This window comes from Pteronotus mesoamericanus, unplaced genomic scaffold (assembly GCF_021234165.1).
Source record: "Pteronotus mesoamericanus isolate MK-2021 breed Mesoamerican mustached bat unplaced genomic scaffold, CSHL_Meso_final scaffold_651, whole genome shotgun sequence".
In the NCBI taxonomy this organism is placed as follows: domain Eukaryota; kingdom Metazoa; phylum Chordata; class Mammalia; order Chiroptera; family Mormoopidae; genus Pteronotus; species Pteronotus mesoamericanus.
Genome location: NW_026555325.1, coordinates 16478271 through 16500338, shown reverse-complemented (window position 1 = coordinate 16500338; position 22068 = coordinate 16478271). Strand labels below are relative to the sequence as shown.

Below are 22068 nucleotides of genomic sequence, written 5' to 3'. Positions count from 1 at the left end.
CTGTATGCAGGCATACCTTGTTTTATTGAGCTTCATTTTACTGAACTCCACAGTTGAACTTTTTAAAAATTGAAGGCAACACCCTCCACCAGCAAAACAATCAACTCGCTTTATTCCAAGTACATTGGTCTGGAACCAAGACCGTGATCTTGGAGGTGTGCCTGCCTATCGTCCATTGCTGAAACACTGTTATGCAGCACATATATGCATGGATGTCCACTATTTGGAAATGAATAAATTAGCAAAAACATTTCTAAGTAGATCATCACTTTAGAAATCTACCCCAATTACTTTCTACACGAAAGCTGCAAAGTTACTATAGTTTTAAACAAACAAAAACGTTCAACAAATACTTATAAAATTTGTTTCATCATATCATGCTCCTAGATTTTATGACTTCTTTATGAGCATGTGTTAATTCTGTAATCATAAAAAAAAAATCAATACGGAGAAATTTTAAATCAGTCACTGTCCTAGCTAATTAATTTCTGAATTATTATTGAAAAATAGAAAATGCTATTGGGATGTAAAGTTATTAGAAATATGACTGTGTACTGACTTTAATTTCACGGTGAATCTAAGATAAAGATGATCTGGATAATCATTTACCTTGATATAATAGGTGAGGAAAAGGTATAAATGTATCTACTTAATGTTGAACTGTCATATATCATTCTTAAAAATACATAGGAGCTGATGGACATTTTGAGCATTTGTTCCAGTGTCCCAGTAATTTGTCTAATAATCTGCATTATGAATAAATATCAGTTAAAACAGTGACCATTTTAATGGAGCAAGTTGATTTATCAGTCTAAACATTAGTAAGCTGTGTTATAATGGAATAAATTTCTACTTTAAGTATTTCTTCGTTTTTAAAAAGAGTCTATTTCCCTTAGCATTGTAGTTTTGTTTTCTAGTTTTATGTACTGCCACCTTCTCTGGTCCTAATTCCTCTCTGCAGCACAAGGATGGTGTCTCTATGATCTCTTTAATACCTTCTGGATCTCAATTCTGCAATTTATGACTCCATATGTATACTAAAGTCCTTTGTCTATTACTAAACGTTACCAACTAGAAATTTTAATTGAACCACAATCCTGTGCTTTGCAATTGCAATAGTAACTAACAAAACAGCTTATGGGAACTAAAGGATTAAAGATGAATGAAGGTCTTTAAAATGGAATCACATATATATACATTTTCAATATCTCATTATACTACAATTCCCTGAAAATCAAAGAGAAATAAAGGTATATCTGGTTGGATAAAACTTCGTATTAACCTGTTGTCTTCTTTACCTACGTATAGCAGTCTATTTGGTTGTAAATTAATGGATGTCACACATGTTAACTTGATTCATCAGTGTCAAGGTAGAAAAATGTCTATGAATATCTACCTGTGCTGGGCACTATCTTGATTATGCAAAGTCCCTGTTCAGTAAAAAGGTAAAGCAAACAGTACAAACGTACAGAAAACTGGGGTTCCCAAGACTTTAAATGAGTCAGTTTTTTAAAAAAGCAACTGACACTGTGTTTTGTTGCCAAACTTTTATTTTGCCAACTACTAAAAGCATTATTTCACAAAAGAGAGAGCATCTTAATATCAAAAAAAGACAGTGGGGGAAAGGAATGGAAAGGATAAAACCTCGAGATAAATAATAGTTATCAAAAAAAAAAAACAACGATAGTAGGCTATGATCAGATGTCTAGCTTAAAAAATGTCAGGTAAGAAAAGGAAAGCTCTGGGATCATATCTGCTTTATCACCTGATATATCTGTTGCTTTAACTAGTAAACGTATACTTATTTCCTATGAGCGTAAATACCACTGCTTTATCCCCAAGCTCAGAAAAATGCTGACTTGCTCAAAAGTGCTAGTATAAACAGTAGGCTGTATTCAGAAGCCACCTCTTGATTTATAAGCCCTTTGTAATACTCCTGGCTGCCTACTATGACTTACAAAGATTGCTGAACATACAGAAAGGGTTCCAAGTACAAAACTGGCAAGTGCTCTCTCTCAGGTATTCCTTATTAGTTGCTGTTCTGTGCATGGGACACCTGTGCCTTTGCAGCAGCCCATGCATAACACTTACAGTAAATTAGCATAAGCAAAAGCCATAGCAAACAGGTGCAATTACTCACTAGCTATAATACTTTATGAAAATAACAAGGAAACCAAAAATAGTTAATATGATTTACAGTATTTTGTTAACCTATTTAAGTCCCATTCAAAATAGTAATGGAATGCATTTTATAAAACATGCATGTATTGTAACCCTTCATTTCAAGAAGCTGTAGTGCAGTCAGTAATAATGACAGCATTGCAACTGATGGCTCCAGTCCTTAAATAATAAAACTCCATGATACTCAAATATCAAGGCCAAGCTCTTGATCTATCTCTTTTGTCAGCAGCTTTTCTCTCCTACTGCAATTAGCCATCTGACATCTGCTTCATCAGACCATGGCAACAGAGAATTTGATTTGACAAAGAGGCAGCTCTCCAAAATCTGTATGAAAGAGTAGTAGAGTCAATTTATTGTGTTCAGTGTTAAATCTAGTGTGCTCGGAAAAGAAACTTCTAATTTAGATACTAATAATCACTTTTATTGACTTAAAAGACTTTTATTATTGCCTAAGAACCCATATACCCTTTTCTATATTACTATCTTATTTGTACTTTATCTTCTTATTCCCTAAGAATTAAACTCCCCAATGTCCTTTAATAACAGGAAAAAAAAAACCCCTTAATGTTGAATAGAAAAAGAGTATCATAATACAGCAATGCCAATTCCCAAATTTTCCAGAAAATTCACATTAAATACTCTACTCACAGTCTGCTTCCTTTCTACAATAGTAACAGCAAATACTCATTCACATACAAATGTAATGAAAATTTACATATTTCAGCATCTGATTACATCCAGAACACTTTACATAGGAAATAACACATGCAAGAGACTATCAGGTCGCATGTGTTAGTTTTTAGTCTGTAAAACAGTTACCAAAAATTTTACCAATAAGCAATTCAAATGAAAATCAACCATTTCCTTTTCTTTCTCATTTCCACTTTACTTTGCAGGTTTCAAATAGCATTGTAAGGCAGGCCCTGGCTAGGGGGCTCAGTTGGTTAGAATGTCATCTCAATATGCCAAGGTTGCAGGTTCGATCCCCAGTCAGGGCACATACAAGAATCAACCACTGAATTCATGAATAAGTAGAACAACAAATCAATGTTTCTCTCTCCCTCTCTTTCTAAAGTGAATAAATTTTTTAAAAAATTTAAAAAATAGCATTGTAAGGCAATGTAATTTTTTGAATAAGGCTGTGCAGAAATAAATTTAATTTAAATTAAGAGCATGGGTTTTTTGAAGTCAAGTATTTTGATATATATCAAATACTATTTGTGGTTGGAAGAAGAAATAGGAAGATGGACAACTCAAGAATGATACAGATTAAAAAGATAAAAAATATCAGTAAGGGAACAGATAGCCCCTGGCTTGTATTTACACTAACTACAAAATACTGTAGATTGACAATCAAATTCTGTAGATTATGTTTTAAGCAGGCTTTAGTGAAAGGGTGCTATTCTTTGCCTCACCATATTCCGAGAAATCATGACATATCAATAATTGTAAAGTTCCCCTGTACACTGATGATGAACCCCACATGAAATAATAAATACAACCAATAATCATTTAAGAGCAGATACCGAACTTCAAACCTCTCTAACAATATAAAATAGTAAATTTATGCTCCTAGTTCTTTAAGTAGACATCCAACTATGCCTTACAACCCTGCCTCATTCAAGGAAATACACAAAGAAGCACCTGAAGTACAAAGATTAATTCTGACTTAAAAGAGTCGAGTTACAGTAAAAATACAGTATTTTTGCTTGATTTCTGGTAATTCAAAATGGCTCCTTGAGACACGATTTTGAGGGCTTAGGACTTTCTTAAAAACTATTGAGGAAAACTTACACCCTGGCTGGTGTGGCTCAGCGGATTGAGCACTGGCCTCTGGTTCAGTTCCCAATCAGGGCACATGCCTGGGTTGCAGGCCCCAGTAGTGGGTGCGCGAGAGGCAACTGCACACTGATGTTTCCCTCTCTTTCTGCCTCCCTCCCCCTCTCTATAAAAATAAATAAATAAAATCTTTTTTTGGGGGGGGACTATTGAGGGAAACTTGAAAAAATGTCTGTTTTCTTTTAACAAATATTCCTATAGCAAACACATATTGGAAATCAGTAAAATAAACACACAATTGTCCTCAAAACTGAGATAATTCTTAAAATAATTCATCCTATCTTCAAAAGACTCATCTTTAGTTATAAGATTCAGATGATAAACCTCTTAGCATAAGAGTCAACACAGATTTATGAAGAAATGAAACATTCTCCAAAATCTACAATACTAAGACTGCAAGACATGCTATTTCTGTAATATTTCTCAACAGGGAAAAAATTATTTAATATGTTTCTCTACAAGTGATTCAATAGATATCCAATACACCAGAATCTTACTTTCATGTACAATCTTTGACCAGCATAAGGTTAAAATTTGAAATTTTCAGTAGTACTCAATTTTCATAATACAGTTCATGACCATCCTTAATAAATTTAAGTACAAGCATTAATTTGTTTCCTCCTTGGAAATAAGTTTCTGTCGCTGTTTCCAGCACAAAGTCAGTCCTATCTCTACAAGGTTAACTTAGTGGCCTAAAAGCTATAGGAGTATATGCTGTTAAATTTTACCTTTGATCTAAATAATAATTTTTTCATACCAGCAATTAAGACATAATTATCACTACTCACTGCAATGAAGTAACCCCCCTTAACTTCTTTAAAAATGTTGGCCCTTGACCTCTGACTCTACATAAAAGTACTATAAGGTAGACAAATTTGATGACTTATATCACCGTTTCATATCACTGTTACAAAGTATTTTGACTCAATTTCAAAACTAATGAGCTTTCCACTGTGTTTTTTGCTAGACCCATCACCTGCATTATCATTTTTCTACTAACTTTATTTCTAGACTAAAAATTAACATATCTACCCGAGATGAGACCTATTATAATTATTAAGTGGTTTTTGTTTTTTAGCATGCTGAATAACTATAATCCTGCAGCTGAAGTACTGTACCACTAGATGGGGCTTGTACCTAGGCAATGTGAAATATGGAGAAGGCTGGTCAATGACAGAACACAATGAAGGAGAGAACAAAGACAGTGAGATATTAAGACTAGATTTTAACTGGATTTGGCAAAATTGCATAGGCAAAATTGCCTCCTGTAGCAAAATCTCAGAAAGTGCCTTTGATAGTCAATAAAACAATGCTGTTTCAACTAGTGAAATTCCCCCTGCTGATTCATTTTCATAATGCAGAGGGAGTGAGTTAGCTCATGTATATATATTAAGAAAAACAAAACTTTAAGGGCACATCTACCCATACCTAATTTTCTCCCCAATCAGGGCTTAAATAAAAGTTCTGATACTGTCACCAGCCTGGCCGGGAAAGAACTCCCAAGATTCTGTCCTGGCTGGTGTGGCTAAGTGGACTGAATACTGGCCTGTGAACCAAAGGGTTACCGGTTTGATTCCCAGTCAGGGCACATGCCTGGGTTGCGAGCCAGGTCCCAGGGTGGGGGTGTGTGAGAGGAACCACACACCGATGTTTCTCTCCTTCTCTTCCTCTCTCTCTCTCAAAATAAATAAATCTTAAAAAGAAAAACCCTCCAAGATTCGTTCATGCTCTGGGTTTCTGTATGAATGTGGTTTCTCTGCATGGGTAGGGCACATTCTTAGATGCATTAAAGCAGATCATCCCAATGTGAAACACTGATTACAAACACAGTTATATTTGCCTGCTTGCAAATCACTCACTAAACCTGAGAATGACAGAGAAAACTACTGAGAAGTGAACTGGATGGAGATGCTGGTTAAGCAGTGTAGAAGAGCAGGATAATGAATTATAACGTAGAGAGAAGTGGAGAATACCTATAGATATTCCAAGGAATCTAATGTTACTGCCTTTGCCTCTTCTCTAACGCTGCAACAGATTTTCAGAAACTAAGACAATAATTTAAAAGTATTATAAATGATTTAAATAAAACGATTGCTTCCTAATAAAGAATATTATATACATGAAAACTGCTGTATAGCTTTTAACTCAGCAAAGTTTGCAAAGTCAGTCAACATAATTACCATCTTTCTTTTTTTTCTAATTTTATTTTAATTTATTTTTTCATATACAACCATCTTTCTTAAAAATACGCTTTTTAAAGTCCATTCAGTGCCTGTCTGAAAATACGCCTTTGCAAAGTTCTTTAACTATTCTGTATTTCCTAAAGATTTTGTGCTTATGTAAAAGTTTAAGTTTCTAAGCTATATCTGTTATGTCCTGACTATGTTCCTTTCCTCCTGGCCCCACACCAACTTTTATGTCAAAACCTTATTTCCCAATGTGATGGGAGTAGGAGGTGAGGTCTTTGGGAGGTAATTAGGATTAGAGAAGTCATAAGAGTGGAGCCCTCATGAATGAGATTAGTGCCCTTGTAAGAGTCATAATGGAGCATATGCTCAGGAAGCATATTCCTTTCTCTCTCTGCTCTCTTCTGTAAGGATACAACAAAAAGGAGGCCATCTGCAACCTTGAAGATGGTCCCTACCAGAACCTGACCTTGCAGGCACCCTGATCATGGACTTCTGGTCTCTAGAACTGTAAGAAATTTCTGTTGTTGATTAGCCACCCATTTTATGGTACTTTGTTATAGCAGCCTAAACTAAGATGGTATCTAACAAATAAAGAAGAGGAAATATTTTTAAAAATTAACACAAAAGAGGGTTTTATTTCTAATCTCAACTCCTCTAATGAATGTTTGATCCAAATTGCTGATTTTATTAAATGTGTCATCTAATATTTTTCTAAATATCAATAAAGGTTCTTTTTTTTCTTCCCTTGAGTTTATGTTTCTAAGGAAACATAACTAATTGATAGCCAAGTAAATAGTCTTCTCAATTTTTTTCCAGTTGTGCTAATTAGTTTCAAGAAAATAAAAAGGCCCGTATGTTTAAATCTGCAAAGGAGAAAAAAAGATTACTTTTTAACAAACCAATTAGGATTATTTTACTCTCTTCATGCCTGATATTCATGAAGCTAGAAATAGGGAACATTTTTAATAATCCTAATCTTCATTTTATGATATGCTAAATTAGCCTCCCTTTTCTTAGTTTCTAATGAGTAAACCAGATCCTTATTTAATAAATTTTCTTAGACTCTAGTTACCATTTATATTAGATTTCTCTCAAAAAATACATTGATATATATGACGATTGGTCTTTAAAGTGTATATAAAACATTAAAAACTCAAAAGTAGTACTGAATGGAAATATGCCCCAACCGAATAATGTTAAATAAAAATGAATTACAAAACAGTATGTCTATTGTGATCCCAATTTCTTTTTAGCCATCATATATATGGCTTCATTGTACTTATTAAAGTTTGTTAGCTGACTAACAGAAACATTTCCTGCCTGCAAAACAAAACAAAACAAAACTGTGAAAGGTGTCACTGTCATCATTTTTGGGATTAAAAACTACAAGGATCAGTTATGATGGTTTTCTTCCAGAGATGTGAGGTTGCATGGCTTGCTTTTCCCTCTCATATTAGGTTCTTTAATGTGATTTGTTAAGTAGCATGTCACTTAATCAATAGGTCCCAAGGCTTAATGTTTAAACATTTTCTCTCGATTTTTTAAATTACCAATAAGGGCAGAAGGTCAAACTCTGGTCATTTACCCAAGTACTGATTTGTGCTAAGAACATTGCTCAGGGTAGATTTCAAATAGGAGCAGAGCAGTTGAGTATAGCAGAAAAATATATGAAAATAGAGCACTGTGTAGAGGGTAAGCACTTGAACAGCAGCGGGAGACCTGAATTCTAACTGGTTGTCAATAACAAGCCATATTATCCTGGGCAAGTCCCTCTCCCGTCTTTAGGAGGAGGGAGCTGTATTCCCAAAATTCTCTGCATTGTGTTATTTCCCCAACAAAAACATAAGATCTACCAAAGCAGTGTTTCTGCCTTTCGTGCCTAGGACTGAGTCTGAGAAATGTTCCTGGTACCTTGCACATGCTCAGGAGATACTCGTTTGATATTGAAAAAATCCATTAAAAAGGCCCCTCCACCCCCAAATATGGAGTTTTAGCTATTTTTCAAATATCTTTCATACAGCAGGCGCTCAACTCTCACTGGTCTGAAATATCACATTTGGTTCTCAGGGGAGGGGCAAACCTTACTTGTTAATATAGAAATACAGGCATGGAGAAGCCTGCCAGAGTGGGAAAAAGAATCGTCTACGCGTTGGAAAACCTGGCCCACCACTAACAACTGTGTGATTTGGGGCTAGTCATTCCATTTCTCCAGGATCCGTTTCCTTATCTACGAGGTCAAAGGGATGAACTGGACCCTCAAAACCCTATGGCAGTACACCTCTGACTCTGGTCCTGTTCTACTTGTTACATATAATAAATGGACATTAAGGACAGATGAATCCATGGGGAAGGATGCGGGGCTGCATGAAGAATAAAGACAAAGTAATTAGTGCAAAGGCATCGGTTCATTGGAACCATCAAGACAGGCAGACTGCTTTTTCTGTGCACAACCTAAAATCCTTATAATCAGTGGTGACTATTCTTTTGCTGTTATTGGTTCATCAAAGCAGGTCACTGACCTCAGCCACATCTGCTGTCATACTCGCTGTTTTGGGGTGCAGACACCATGGGAGAAAGCCAATCGATGAAATGTTGGCGTTATTTAAAATGCTCAATTGTGGGGATACTGAGGATTCTGCGATGATTTTTATCACAAATGCTGGGTTACTCAGTATGTAGGGGCCATTTAAAAAAAAAAAAAAAAGACTACTAGAAGAGTATTCTAGTAGTTGAGTTGCGCCTGACTTTTACACTTTGTCATATAACATGACCCTAATTTCTTCAGACCAAAGTCTTTCAGTCTCATTAGTAAGAGAAGCGAATTTGTTCTAGCATTGCTAAGGAAGAGAACCTTTCAGTTACATGAATGAAGAGAGAGACACATAGGTAAGGGTGGCCAAGTAAGATTGTAATTATGCTTGAAAAGGCAGTCTTCTGACGAAGGGTCCAGATGGATGGAAAGGACCAAGGAGCAGAGAAGGAAAAGTATAAGCCTATACTTTGTTGGCAGTGTGATTCTGTGGGCTACGTTAGGAAGGTCTACTGGTCCCTTGTATATCCTGTGGACTTTAGGTTCTGCATTTTGCAGGGGGCCTAGTTTAGCCTGTAGGATGAAATACTTTTGCATGGGATCAACAGTCTGCATCAGAATATATTGTTGATGGCAGTGGCAATGGGTCTAATTTCAATTTTTAAACTATGCAAAGAATGGAAAGATATACATCAAAATGTTGGCATTCAGTCACTTTCTCAGATTATGGGTTTTTCTATTAATTTTCTTTTTGTTTTTTGAACTTTCAACAAAGAACTTGTATTAGTTTTATACAATCAGAAAAAATACTTATATTAACATTGTTTATTTTAGGTAATAAAAGTATAACCTGTTACAAAAAATGTTTATGTGAGTGTAATGCTACAAATTAATAAAATATATCACTCCTACTTAGAAAATAAAGCCTGAAGATTTCAACTTGCTCCTTGAGTTGTTTCCCTGTACAAGCACTCACTCTACTGGTGGCTTAGAGAATATGCTTACTCTGACATTTCTGAAGTAACTGTATTATTTTCCACAAGCACTAGAGGGCAGGGTTTTCACTATAACTTAATTTCACCAATTATCACCACATCGTATGCGCTTTTTTTTTTTTTTTTGATTTTTGGTCTGTGGTTTCTGTTACTATGTGATCAACTATGACTACGTTTACTTTATGCCTTTTTTAGACTGTGCTTCAATTAGCATGGTAACTTTAAAAAAGAGGTTGACTCTCATGAGGTATTTAATAGCTTATTTATCATATATAAAATTCATTTACCCTTACTTATATACTGAAAGGAATTCCAGTACATATGTATACACAATGCACATATCTCAAAACTGTATTTTTAGGGCTGTATTAAGAAATATGTAATCTAAGTTTCTGATTTGACACTATACATTAAAATTGAGTGACTAATACACAGAAAATAGAGGTTTATCACTGCGGGTTCTAGTTTATAAAGAATGAAAAGGTAATTTTTAAGAAATGAGTTAAATGCTCTCAGGATTCCAGGTCTTTAAAAGAACAGTGAAATGGTTTTCTCTAACTCCAAAGTTATCTAACACCTATGAGGCTTATGAATTTTGGTGGTGATGGAAGAGAAGATGAGAGGGAAAGTGACATTCTAGGAAGTGAGAGCAAGAGTAAAGCCATGGGATCTTAAAAGAAGTTGTTTAGCTGAAGTTGGAAAAGTAGAAAAGCGTCAGTTGGGGAAGGGCTATTGCACTATATTTGACATTTGGACTTTATTTTGAAGGCAATGGGAAAGACACTAACACTTTTAAAGAAGTTAGAGCTTTGAGTAAAAAGTGTTTTTAATAAGGTAACAATATACAAGTTGAATCAGAAGAGTAGGGGAGAGAAAGGAGTCACGAATACTGGCCAAGGCCTTAAGCAGGGTAAAAAACACCTGGGGGGAACAAAGACAAAGTATTTCAAAAACATTTGAAAAAGCAGGAATGACTGGACTTAGTGAAGGGGTAAAGAGAGTGAATAAGGGTTTCAAGCCTTGATAAGGGGATGGATACTGCTATCTTTAAGACATACTTGGAGTTTTAATAACTATGTGCAAGATGCTTTCTGAAATTTAGATGGCAAGATCTGCTAAATAGCTGGAAATGCAGGGCTGAAATTTAGGGGAGAAGTAAGATATAAGTAAGTAAAAAACCTGAGATTTAAGTTTTTTTGTCACTATGAAGTCTGATTATATCGTCTCTATTAGGCTCATGCCCCCTGTTAAAGTAATTACTGTCAAGGGGAGCAAGAGAATATACATTTGACTTGAACAATGTATCACTTAGCAAATAAACTTTCCAATTGGATGATACCCATGTAAACTATGGGATGGTACTGCACTGTTAGACATAACTTAATCAATTTAGATTGTTCATTAATCATTACCCACTTCTAACACACAAAATTTATTGGCAAGTACATGACTTATGTTTCCTACATAGATATGGATTTATTAAGATGTTTAAATGCACACACAGATTTAAAGTGAAGCCCAAATTTTTATAGATATCTTTTTAATACATAAAAATGAGTGTACTATGAGTAAATACTTCATTTCACTAATGAAGCCCAGTAGCAACAATGATTACTAAAACCTATCATTAGGTCACAACTCAGCAACCTGGGTTGCCCGCCCTGGTGAATACCTAAGGCTTTGCCCCTCCCAATTTAACAGGAGTGGTGAGACAAACAAATATAGCCCAAATGAAAGAACAGATCAAAGTTCCAAAAATGGAACTAAATGATGAACAGACAGCCAAACCTATCAGATGCAGAGTTCAAAACACTGGTAATGTGGTTGCTCACTGAAGTGGTTCAGTATGGTAACAAAATAGAGGAAAAAGCAATGCCTATGCAAAGTGAAATAAAGAAAAAATATACAGGGAACCAAGAGTAAAGGGAAGGAAACCAGGACACAAATCAATGATCTGGAGCAGAACCAAGAGATAAACATTCAACCAGAATGAAGAAACAAGAATTCAAAAAAGTGAGGAGAGCCTTAGGAACCTCTGGAACAACTTTAAGCAATCCAATATCTGAATCATAGGGGTGTCAGAAGAGGAAGAGCAAGAAAGTAGAAACGTATTTAAATAAAAAATGAATGAGTACTTACCCAATCTGGCCAAGGAAATAGGACTTCTAGGAGATCCAGGAGGCTCAGAGAGTCCCAAAGAAGTTGGACCCAAGGAAGCACATAGGAGGGCTCATCATAATTAAGTTACCCAAGATTAAAGATAAGGAGAGAATCTGAAAAGCAGTTCCCTACAAAGGAGTTAAGACTATCAGCCAATTTCTCAAAAGAAATCTTGCAGGCAAGAAGGGGCTGGAAAGAAGTATTTAAAGTCATGAAAGGCAAGGGCCTACACTCACGATTACTCTATCCAGCAAAGCTATCATTTAGAAGGGAAAGACAGATAAAGTGCTTCCCAGATAAGGTCAAGTTAAAAGAGTTCATCCTCACCAAGCTCTTATTATATAGAATGTTAAAAGGGACTTAACTAAGAAAAAGAAGATTAAAAACTATGAACAGTAAAACAGAAGGGAAAGGGAAGGAAAAGGGAGGGGGAAGAATCGGGGAAAAGGTACAGGAAATAAGCAGCAAAAATAGTAGGTACAAAATAGGCAGGGGTAGGTTAAGAATAGTATAGGAAATGGAGAAGCCAAAGAACTTATATGTACAACCCTTGGACATGAACTAAGGTGGGGAGGAGGATGCTGGGTGAGGTAGGGGGGTGCAGGGTGGAGGGGAATAAAGGAGAAGGAAAAAAAAAAGGAACAACTGTACTAGCATAATCAATAACATATTAAAAAAAGAAAAAATGGGCAAAAAAAATCAATAAGCATGTCCTTGGGTAAGGGTTAAAAAAAGAAAAAAAACGCTTGGGGGGAAAAAACAAGATACGATCCTGATGACCTTTTAAAAGTATATGTTATTTCAGGCATTAAATTAGTATATTTAAGAAAAGGAGATATTTTCATGTCTCTGGTTCTATTTTGCTTTCTTGTTTGTTTGTTGATTAGATTCCTGTTATAGGTGAGATCATAAAAATTTTTTTTTTTAGAAAGGAGATAATATTACTTGGTGCACTGAGCTGAGGAAGCCCATTACCCTCAAGACTTAGAAGCATTTCTATAGTTTCCCCAAGTTCAGTAAAAAAAGAGAGTTGTCTTTATGATTTTAATACTATGTATTAATCTAGGACATAAACATACAGCTGTATTGCTTTTTCTATCAAAATAGCATAAGTGGGTGAAGTAGAAAAACTAGTTTTATTTTTAGTTTTGGAGTATCAAATCCTTTGTTGTATTCCTGCTTTATTTTTAATATCTGACTAAAGCTCACCTCATTTCTCTTGACACTTAATCATATGGGATTCACATGTGCTCTACTAGTTTAAGTGTTCATGGACTTGTTAAAAAACCCTTTTTTTGGTTTGGTTTTGGTGATTAATGCTTCTGTACTTGCTTTACCGCTCCTTTCCATCCAAATACTTTGTTTTCCCCTCACATCTTTTAAAAATTAATTTTGTTTTGTTCTGCTTTGCTTCTTAAATTTAGTATAATTCATACCAATTTAGGATTTTTTGAAAGAAAAGTTGCTTTTGGGATTGTGGGTGGTAGGGCTGGGAGGGTGGTGATGAGAAGAGATAGTGGTAAATACAGCCCAGCAATTTTTCATCAAGTCAGGTTTTCCCACTGGCTTACTTAATCTGAAAGAACAGCTATTGGTAGTGGGTTCCTCTACCAAGTTCTGAGTTCCAGTTCTGGTATTTTTTTTCTATATGAAAAGTGTGTTGTTCTCATTCATCCTCCTGAGTAAGACCACTATCTGCAGACCTCTTCTTCTGGTTCCCAAATACATCCTTTTAAAACCCAACCATCACAAATACTTCTATACTTTTAGAATTAAATGTTATGTCTAGAACCATTATTTAAACACTATTATGAAAGCAGTATGACCAAAACTACTCTTTTCAAGAGCTGACAAAGAAAACCTATATAAAAGGTAACTGACTGGGGATCTGTACTATTGTTCAAATAGCATAAGTGAAATAGTCTAAATGAAATCGACTTTCATTTTATCTTCAACAGAAAAAAGTAACAAAAAAAACCTATCATTAGTATTAAACCTCATAGAGTCCCTGGAATAGATGTTCTTATTTGATCTCTACAAGCTGTCCATCAGGTAGGCTAGAGCTGGCATAACAGCAACAGTAACAGCTCTAATACTCTGGTAACATATCTTTAACAGAATTTATTTTCTACTCTCCATCCTTCATCCTCCCCCCACCCCAACACTACAGTCTGTAGTATAAAGTAGAGGTCTTACCTGCCCTTACCGGGAAATTTATCCTTAAAACCTCAGCTTCCCTGGCATAAATGAACTAGATTAGAATACTGCCTACTGAATTCTCTGAAACTCTGAAACAGAAATAGAGACTGCTATGAAAGTTATCAAATCTGGTCTACACATAAATGGTTGCTAATTGTTACAAAGTTTAAATATGAGGAAAAGTCGAATCCAATTATTAAATTGTTATAAGTATGACCATTTATATGTAAATCTAGAAAAACTTTCACATTGCTGGTATTTATTTAGTCTTCATAAAGTGTTTTCAATGAAATGTTATTCCAAAAGGACAAACAGCCATCTAAGTTTCTTCTTAGATTATTTCTTGAATTTCATTATTTTTTAAAACCATGGCATTATTGACGTACGGAGTTTAAAATATTCTCCTCCATTTATGTGAAAGATGAGCCAAACTAAAAATCTTGTGTCATTGTATTTTATAGATTAAAGACGGGGGCCTGAACATATTATCTCCCAAATAAGCAGCATTTTTCCTTCATTTGCTTCAGTACTTTCCTCAGAGCCAGAATGGACTTAAAAGAGGAAGAAACAGGTATACTTACTTGAACCTCGCAGGTGAAAGAGGAGTAGGAGGAAACATGCCTGGTTCAAAAGAATCAAAGTAAGTCACTGTCCAAGAAAAGCTGCAGCAGGAGAATCCGGCAGTTAGGGATATTATAAGTAGAGTCCAGAATCCTTAATAGGAAGAAAAAAGGAGAAAACTTGAATTATTAACACTAAAACAATTTAAATTAAACCACTATCCTCATATTCAGAAGATCATAGATACTTTTGATCTTCTGAATTATGTAAATTGTATGAGATTTGAACTCAGTACAAGCTAACGCATGTAGAAATACAAAATACTGAAGTATAGTATCATTGAATGTTTTAATTTAGTATTTGGAAAAGACTACAAATTCAACTTAAAAATATCAACTCATCTTCAGTTTTATAATATTCAACTATAGGAAAAAAATGGTTAAAACACTTCACTGTTAAAATGCCTAACACTTTTCATTGACCTTTGTGAATCACAGCTTGTCTTTTATCACTTAGCACTGATTTCTTTCCATATACCATACCTTTTTCACATATGAATCAATTTTAGAGTGCTTAGTCTTTACAGCTTTCCTATGAACATACAAACTTAAACTGATACTTTAACCTTGCTCAATATATGAACAAAAGTTAACTCTCATTAGGGTTGGGATCCTCAATTTTATTTTTAGTCAGACTGCCTTCCATTTTCTCAGATCAAGTCAAAACCATGGTGTCTACTCTGGGGGAGGATTAGAAAAATGAGAGGAATACACACAGTGGAACTAGAGGGAAAAAATCAATTTGAAGGTTTTTGGATACCAACTGCCTCCTTCAGAAAGTTCACTAAGCCACCACCACTGATGGGTGCGTTCCAGGCTTCAGTAGTACGAGGAAGGAAAGGTTCAGAAGACCACAACAGAGAATGGCTTACTAATTTCCTGGCTTCACAAAATTGTACAACCAACAGATGCCTTTATTTTAGCAAGAAGCAGGAAAGAAATATGTACATTGAACTGCCTGTAAATCATTTGAAGCCCTGGTAAAACTGCTAAAAGACAAACTCAGGGCAACAAAGTAGAAAAACTCTGGCAAATTATTTTTGAAAGATTTTATTTTTTTCTTCTTACAGTTTCTTTTCCCTTCCCCCTTTATAAAGACTTAGGGGAACTTTGTATTCACTGCCCCAGAAGGAAGTAGAAAAGGAGAACTAGCCTGAGTGCCTCTGTGGTTTTTATGTTGCAAATAATTAAGGGAACTAGGAGAGTAGATATAAGCAGGATAGTACACACAAAATGTCTTGAAGAATAATAAGTTGATTGAGGTAGAGACAGAATGTTTGTGTACAACAGGGAGAGAGGAAGGGCTTTATCTGCAGATAATGAAGATTCTCTCACTTGAAGAAAGTGGGTTTTGTATCATGTTTGCACTTGTGTGTATACAAGCAGGGGGTGGTGCTGATAGGGCTTCCTGCCAGCCATCAAGAAAAGGCCACACAACACCAGAGAGGGATTACAGTATGTACAGTACCTTGGCAGATGGGCCCAAGCCAAACCTGCAGGTGCCTCTGCCCTGAGTGAGTCATAGAAACAGCGGATAGTCATGGAGGTGGAAGATGCTACCTCTGAAACGCCATTCTGACCAGAATGCAAGATGTTTCAGCAGTAACTCATTTGGGCAAATGTTTTGAAGACTAGATTGTACCTCCATCCTAGTATCCTGGTACAGCGTCAGCCTTTAGACCATAACACAACCTAGGATTGGCTAAAGAAAACTTTTACAGAAAAGACTTGAGGTACAACCTTCCTGCTAACCCAGTAAAACAGAAACTCAAAATAGAAATTTTAAGATTACTTGGTATACAACTACAGCTTAAGGGTGACTACATTGATAAATAGCTGTTTTGTTGTTATTAAATATCCAAAAAGGGAGAAAATAATTGACACGTTTAACATCTTATAATACATAGTCTGTTGTAGAACAAAGATGGTAATTAAGAAAAATCAAGTATTTGTTTAGAGACTGCTGCAGAATGATGGAAACTTCTAGATATCTAAAGTGAGAGAAAAAAAATAACATTAAAATATAACAAAATATGAGGCTTTCTCAAGCCCATCAAGCTTTTTCACTCAGGTGTCTCGACAGAACAGGTATTAAACTTAATACAAAAATATTCTTGAGTTTTCAGAAATGACTACCATCCCATGACCTAAGTGCTTGACCCATTTAGAGCATTTTAATTCTATATTAATTTTCAACTAATCAACAGCTATATCATTGATAAAAGTCAGGTCACAATGATAGGGCTAAAACAGTACATTGCAATATCATGGTCTAGGAGTGCTTATGTTTCTGAAAATTACTCAATGTGTTTATGAACAAGCAGGAAAACCACGGAGGCTGACATCCCCCCAAAATTAAATTTGCAACAAGTCCCTACCTCCAGAATTCTGAAGCTAAAAATTTGGTATCTGTTTTGTAAACCTATTTTACCAAGAATTGACGTAACTTTAAAAGGTATAAAGTATCTAAAAATTAAGTCGTCCTTCCCCAATTCACCAATTCCTCTCCTAAAACTGTTTAGCTAAGACTTTGCTGTGCACCTTTTCTAAAAATTATAGCTATCTAGGTAATGTAGGTATATATGGAGCTAGCTAATGAAAAAAAATCATGTTATACATATATTTTTCAGTTTTATTTTCCACAAATGGGATTCTCACCAGAAAAACTGTCCTACACTTTGGTTTACTCAACAGTGTTAGAGGACTTTCATAGCAGTATACATAGCCACATTTACATTGCATGTTTTTATTATTCCAGTGTTTCACTATTAAAAGCAATACGGCATGAAACAATCTTGTACTTAACTATGTAATTGTACAAAAATATGTGCAACAAATTTCTAGAGGAACTGTTGTGTCAAAGAATATAGGCCCTTAAATAAATATATACATCCTTCCTTCTTCTCTACAGTTCAACGTTTCATTAGTTGATGAAATGATAGAAATTAATCTTTTCCACCAATTGAAATCTCTTGGGCTCAATGTTTTCACATAAAGCAAAGATGAAGGTGGGTGGGAAATTTATAATCAATTCCCTTTGTTGGAGTTTTATATTTATTTATCTAATGTATGGTTTCTTTTGGTATATTTCATTTTTCAAAATAAGTGATTTTAGTTTCAAAGTATAGTTACTTCTCTAAAACTATGCTGGCAGCTTTTAGTATTTCTATAAAAGCTTCCAACAAAGAAAGATTATATGTTCTAAATATTTTCAGTTTATTTAGCAATTTCAGGCCGAAACAAATGAGGTAACTTTTGGAAGTTTTATGGAGTCAGAGGTGAGGAGGCAGTAGTTTACACACATATATATATAAGAAGAAATAACCAGGAAAAAAAACCTCCCATGTTCTCACACTGGGAAAGGTTTCTTACTAAAACATTGTTATGCAAACAAAATTACACATTCTTCATAAAACTTACTCCTGCTTTAAAAAAACACTGGGACTAAGTGAGACAGCACACTGATAATTTCCAAGTTGTGTTTTAGAGCTGATATTTCCAATGTTTAAATACTAAAGTGTTATACTATGAAATCAATGCAGTAATGAAAAAGAATGAGGAAGATCTATGTATACTGATACAGAATGAACTCTAAGACATTTTAATAAAGCTGCAGAACATGCATGATTCCAATTACGTTTTTCACAAGCAACAAAACCACATGTTAAATTATATCTACATATACACAAAGATGTGAAAATATACACAGGGAGATAGATTAGTGGGAACCTTTGCTTTTATTGTTGGATTTAAAAAAAATTTTATAAGAGTTTATTTTAGCCAAACTGATGACAGGTGCTGAAAAGCAAGATCTCAAATGCTCCCTGTTGGATTTTTTTTCCTAGTGAGCCTATATTACTTATATAATTAATTGACAAAATCACAATGACAATTAACATTTAGGTACTTTTAAATATTGTAAAAACTATAACCAGCTGGCTATGAATAAAATATAGATGTACTCAAATATAAAACTGATTAACAATTTTTAAATATTTATGTAAGCAAATTTTTCAAACTTTATCAGATTCCATAGTTTTCTAACTTAGGAGGATGACAGGACATTTACTGTTCTCTCTCAGCTAAACCACGTTCTACTGAGAGCTCAAATCTTCAAATTCCTTGAGCAATGTGTCTCTATATATGTCAATGCACAAAGTTGTACAGCCTTAGATCTTCAAATTTATTTCCAAGTGTAGCAGCAGAGGAAAGGGGGTCTTCCTCCCCTACCACTGCTACCTGAATATACAGTGTGTTTATTGCAGCGACATGGGTTAAAGTCTCCACCCAACTGCCTGTCTACTTGCAACTCAGCATGTAGCAATTCCACTCCTCTTCCTGCTGAAAAGGTAAGTAACATTTAAGGGAACATTTTGATAAAGTGACTAAAACTTGAAAAATAACACCTGCTGTTTCCAACCATGTTAAAGCATCAGGTTCACATGGAAATTGCTTAAAAAACTGTTTTATTATTAACAATTTTAAATATACATAAAAGTAGAGGGAAGAGTACATCCAATGAAACCCCATGTACCCATCACTCATCATTAAATAATTAACTCATGGCAAATCTTGATAAATCTGTATTCTCTTCTGAAGCTTGTAATACTAGGAAAAGTAGTCATCACTACCATGGGGATCCAACGTATCATTACTCTTACTTTTAAGTCATTTGATGAACAATTCACAGAAGAATAGAAAGACAATAAGAAAAAGCTGTTAGATATTTTAATAAGATATAGATATGATATCCAAATTTTTATTCTTAATTTTCCTGGTTTTAAAGATACACACTCTAGAAATGGATTATGTCCTGAGTGCAAATAACTGTTTACTAACTTCATGGCTAAATCTGGAATATAACTACCTTGTAAATAAATACTGACTCCAAACTTCATCTACATCTCTAATTGGTTATAGCTTAGTATTAATTTTGTTTTTTTCTTTTTGTATTTGGATTACCAAAATACAGTGCTTAAAGGAACTTCTAAAAATCTTTCATGGCATACCATTTTGGTAAAGAGAAGAAAAATCTTCTTTGCTCCTTAATTTGTGAAACATTTTCATTTTTAGATTTTGAACAATATGAATGATCAATCCAATGATTTTTTTCAAGTCATTAGCAAAGAGTCATATAATGATCTTCCTATTTGCTGTCAACTATCTATCAAGCATACCTAGAAGCAATACCAGGCTATTTAACTAGAAGTAGAAAACAAAGCAGAGCAATGACAAAGCCCTATTATATTTCTTCTGATACTGAACAAGCCATTCCTTTAGGTGAAAAGTGCCATCCATTGTTTTCGTAAATATAAAACCATGCCAACTTTTAAACAGCAAGTTAGAGGTCATGTCTAGTTCAGATCGGCATTAAAAGCTTATGTATCAATAAATAATATGAAAACCTTTATAACCTTGGTGTTTTTGGGGGGATGGGACAATATAACAACATACACTGATAAAATGAGTAACTAAATAAATACATGTTTTCTCATGCAAGAAAAGCACAGTCAACTTTTCATGGGACATGGAGCAAATAAATTTGTAATCTGAAGATAAAGGTTTCTGCTTCTGCAAAATCAGGTAGACTATACTTTGTATCATCATGGGGGCACTGGTCTTGAAGAAGTAAATCAGTTTGCTAAGATTGGGGGAGAGGGTGACAGGCAGGCTAGGATCTCAAAAAGATTACAACAAATAGAATATGCCAGAAAGGTAAAGTTATGAACTTCTCAAAATTATTCGAGCAGAGAGAAATAGATATAAGGTAAATAACCTTTGCATTTTTCACTAGAAACCTGTAAACTATAGCATTATAGCATTCAACAGTCATTCTTTACAAACTCAGGTCTGACATAACTTTCCTAGTTCACACTAAACTGTGCAAGTATGCCAATGGCTTTCACTTTTTTTTTTGAAGGTACTTATAAAGAAATTTCAACTTAAATTTTTCCTGAGGTCTGCTTAAGATGTTATCTTTGCTAAGTTTGTAAGGAAGTTATTTTTACTCGTTTGTAATTCCTGGGAAGAAATACAGGGAGACTCTTCCAGTACGTAACAAAAAAACATTAAGTATTCGCTGGGTCTATATCACAGTTGTGTTCAAAATGTATTCCTAGTGTGTATACTATACATACATACACTCTCATATACACCCTATACCTATATAAAAAAAAAAACTAATAAAATTTACCACACACACATGCAAATAAAAAGATAAAGGCTGAAACAACTGCACAAAAGACTACATTAAGTATTTTATCCAAAATTTTTTAAACATGATCTGTAAAAACAGAAGTGAGCTCAAAATCATATTAAGTGACAAGTACATACCTAATAGCCCAGTGTCTACATCATCTTCATTTTTCAAATTCTCAGCATGTAACTCTGTAAATACAAAAAAAGATAATTTGAACAGTTCAAAAGCTGGGAAGATGTAGTGGAGTTGTGGGAAGTGCTGTAGAGTCTGAAACTGGGTTCAAATTGATTCCAGTTAGTAGTCTGTTACGTGACCTTCTGCAAGTAAATAAGAGGGCTGTAAATCAACTGCCATATATGTAAAATAGGAATGTTCATCCCACTGGACTGTTGTGAAGGCATTTATTGTAATTCACTTACAGGGCACACTAGGTTTTGAATTCCGTTCTTTTCTCCATTCTCTAAAATAAGCACAACTCAATGTCTTCTGGAATGGATTTCCACATTTTGTGACTTTATGATAAAAAGCTAATCTCCCAGAGCAAAAGAGAAATAAACTACTTGCAAGATATAACTCTTAGTTGAACTGTAAAAAAAGGGGGGAGAGGAGGGATGGAGGATGAAATATTGACACCCACCTTTTTATCATTTAGAGCCAATACCACTGTATGTATAGAGAAAACTTGCCAATTTGTCTCCTTTGAAAATCAAACATGGTAAGCTTTTAGATGCCACCTGCAGCCCACTAGTGAGTTGCAAGCAATGAGAAAAAATAAAAACTGTAATTAAACAGATTAAATTCTATTCAGTGAACTAAATACATGAATGACAATGTGTTGGGTGTTTTTCATACAAAAGATAGTTTTAACTGTTCTTTTTCAATAACTTTGCCAAAGTGACATGTGAGTGAGAACTGAGAATTAAACTAAAGTCTGATTCTTTCCACTGTAAGCACATAATATATCCGTATAAACACTGGAAAACCTTTCAAGGCACATCTCTTTCTATTCCTATCTGCCCCATATGTCAATTTCAAACACAGGAAAATAAAATCAGAGAAAGAGCAGACTAATTCCTGCATAGAACTTTTTTTGTTACACTCAGCTGTAAACCTAATACAAAACCGAAAGGAGCTATTTTACCAATACAAGTAGAAA

At 34.7% G+C, this 22068-nt stretch overlaps 1 protein-coding gene across 2 annotated transcripts in view; it reads right to left on the bottom strand.

Moving 5' to 3' along the window:
- The window catches only part of ARL6IP6 (ADP ribosylation factor like GTPase 6 interacting protein 6), a 64148-nt gene that overhangs the window by 41237 nt on the left and 843 nt on the right, over positions 1-22068 (bottom strand). For both annotated transcript variants that reach the window (XM_054562451.1, XM_054562452.1), the window contains exons 2-3: positions 21047-21100; positions 14675-14807 (exon numbers count right to left, since the gene is read on the bottom strand). In XM_054562451.1, the coding sequence (XP_054418426.1) occupies positions 14675-14807; positions 21047-21100 (187 nt within the window). The remainder of the gene's footprint in view (positions 1-14674; positions 14808-21046; positions 21101-22068) is intronic.